At 40.6% G+C, this 3,050-nt stretch overlaps 1 protein-coding gene across 1 annotated transcript; it reads right to left on the bottom strand.

Moving 5' to 3' along the window:
- Positions 1-1,971: 1,971 nt before the first annotated feature.
- Positions 1,972-3,001, bottom strand: LOC111534792 (stathmin-like). Its single transcript, XM_026450636.2, is given in 1 exon segment — positions 1,972-3,001. A coding segment is annotated over 1 exon segment (450 nt). The 5' UTR covers positions 2,910-3,001; the 3' UTR covers positions 1,972-2,459.
- Between the last annotated feature and the right edge of the window lie 49 nt (positions 3,002-3,050).

Below are 3,050 nucleotides of genomic sequence, written 5' to 3'. Positions count from 1 at the left end.
TTGTATTAGTCTGTTCTGTGTTGCTATAAAGGAATACCTGAGCTGGGGAATTTATAAAGAAAAGAAGTTTGTTTTTGCTTACGATACTGCAGACTGTACAAGAAGCATGGTGCCAGTATCTGCTTCTGATGAGGCCTCAGGAAGCTTACAATCATGGCAGAAGGAAAAAGGGAGCAGGGTGTCACATGGCAAGAGAGGATGCAAGAGAGAGAAACCAGTCTGTTTTAAACAACTAGTCCTGGCATGAACGAATAGAGTGAGAACTCACTCATTGCCACAGGGAGGGCACCAAGCCATTCATAAGGGATCCACCCCCATGACCCAAACACCTCACACCAGGTCCCACCTTGAACACAGGTGATCATATTTCAACATGAGACTTAGAGGGCACAAACATACCAACTATATCAGATATCATCAAAAATTTCTCAACACTAAAGTATCAGCTTGCGAAAATACTACGATTTTTACCAGTGTTTCATACACAGAAAGACCAAAGTGCCAAAATGTTCTTCAGTGAGCTAGTTTTTGATTCTAGTTTGAGCTGGTTTGAGCGAAGCCTGGGCAACACAGGGGGACCTTTTCTCTATATTAAAAACAACAACAATGACAACAAAACCTTCCTTCTTAGGAACTATCATCAAAATGACTTCTCTTTCTTAAACCATCTTTTCTTCAAAACTACCCAAAGATTTGCTGCTAACCATTTAAGGTTGGCTTCTTTCTTTCTTTTTTTAGACAGTCTTGCCCTGTCTTTTTTCCCTCTTTCTTTTTTTTTTTTTTTTTTTTTTTTCCTCCCTGTGTCACTGACGCTGGAATGCTGTGGTGCGATCTCAGCTCACTGCAACCTCTGCCTCCCAGGTTCAAGCGATTCTTATGCCTCAGCCTCTGAAGTACCCAGGACTACAGGCATGTGCCACCACACTCGGCTAATTTTTTGTATTTTTAATAGAGATGAGGTTTCACTGTGTTGCCCAGGCTGGTCTCAAATTCCTGACCTCAACAGATCCCCCCAACTAGGCCTCCCAAAGTATTGGGATTACAGGCATGAGCCACCACACCCAGCCAGATTCTGATAGTCTTTAAAATAGAGGAACATCATTCATGAACAGTCTGAATAGAGACCATATAAAAGTCAGTTTTGAACTAAGTACAGGCACACCTCGGAGATATTGTGGGTCTGGTTCCAGGCCACTGCACAATAAATTCAATATTATAATAAAGCAAGTCACATGAATTTTTTGGTTTCCCAGTGCATATAAAAGTTACATTTACACTATAATGGTCATCTCATGGTAGTCTATTAAATGAGCACTAGTATTATGTCTTAAAATATATATATGTATCTTAATTTTAAAATACTTTGTTGCTAAAAAATGCTAACAATCATCTGAAACTTTAGAAGTTGTAATCTTTTTGCTGGTGGAGGGTCTTGCCTCACCATTGATGGTGGCTGACTTAGGGTGGTGTTGCTGAAGGCTGGGGTGGCTGTGGCAATTTCTTCAAATAAGCCAGCAGTGAAGTTTGCCACATCAGTTGATTCTTCCTTTCACAAAAGATTTCTCTGTAGCATGCAATGCTGTTTGATAGCATTTACCCACAGTAGAACTTCTTTCAAAATTGGAGTCAATCCTATCAAACTCTGCCACTGCTTAGTCAACTAAGTTCATGTAATATTCTAAATCCCATGTTGTGATTTCAACAATATTCATGGCATCTTCACCAGAAACAGATTCCATCCCAAGAAACCATTTTCTTTGCTTATCCATAAGAAGCAACACCTCAGCCATTTACATTTTGTCATGATATTGCAGCAATTCAGTCCCATCTTCAGACTCTACTTCTGGATCTCTTGCTATTTCCACCACATCTGCAGTTCCTTCCTCTGATGCAGTCTTGAACCCCTCCATGTCATCCATGAGGGTTGGAATCAACTTCTTCCAGACTCCTGTTAATGTATATATTTTGACCTCCTCCCATGAATCACAAATATTCTTTTTTTTTTTTTTTTTTTTTAACAGCACTGTGCAGTTTTATTAACCATTCAAGTCCAGTAAGCATCTGGTAAGATTGGGACAGAATTGGGATTGAAAAGTGAACAGATATTCAGCATCTAACAGTTCAAAAGAAGCCACTACATACTCTTTTCACAAATATGTTTTCACAGAGCCAATACAGTACTAGCCATTAACCCAGTACACCAAGTGTACTGAAGTAGAAAAGATGCAACAAGAAAAATAGCTACATTAGAAAGACCAACACTTTAGAAAAAGAGTAAAACACTTTTAGTTTCTCCCCTTTAGCCCCTAAAACAACATCTTACAGTCTGAATCTACCTATACAGTCCTACATTAGCTTCTAAAATATTTGTCAGGAGGGAAAAAATAAAATGACACTGGCCAGTACAGTCTTTGGATATTTAGGAAGGGGATGGGGAGAAAGTCAGTTGTCAGAGCAAATTAGTCAGCTTCAGTCTCGTCAGCAGGGTCTTTGGATTCTTTGTTCTTCCGCACTTCTTCAATGTGCTTATCCTTCTCTCGCAAACGCTCCAGTTTGGCAGCCATTTGTGCCTCTCGGTTCTCTTTGTTAGCTTCCATTTTGTGGGTCAGTTTCTCTTCTGCCATTTCACTGAAGTTGTTGTTCTCTTCTATTGCCTTCTGAAGCACTTCTTTCTCGTGCTCTCGTTTCTCAGCCAGCTGCTTTAAGACCTCAGCTTCATGCGACTTGCGTCTTTCTTCTGCAGCTTCTAATTTCTTCTAAATTTCCTCCAGAGAAAGATCCTTCTTCTTTGGAGGGGAAAGGGGGAATTCTGGAACAGATTCTTTTGACCGAGGGCTGAGAATCAGCTCAAAAGCCTGGCCTGAGGCACGCTTCTCCAGTTCTTTCACCTGGATATCAGAAGAAGCCATGGTGAATAGAAGACAAGTGACAGGCAGTATATTCTGCACAATCAACTGGGATAAGGAAAGCCCTGCTCGGTCCGAGCCGCCTGACCACACTCTCGAATCACAAATATTCTTAATGGCATCTAGAATGGTGAATCCTTTTCA

Source organism: Piliocolobus tephrosceles, unplaced genomic scaffold (genome assembly GCF_002776525.5).
Source record: "Piliocolobus tephrosceles isolate RC106 unplaced genomic scaffold, ASM277652v3 unscaffolded_23172, whole genome shotgun sequence".
Taxonomy (NCBI): Eukaryota; Metazoa; Chordata; class Mammalia; order Primates; family Cercopithecidae; genus Piliocolobus; species Piliocolobus tephrosceles.
This window is presented reverse-complemented; position numbering and strand designations above follow the sequence as displayed.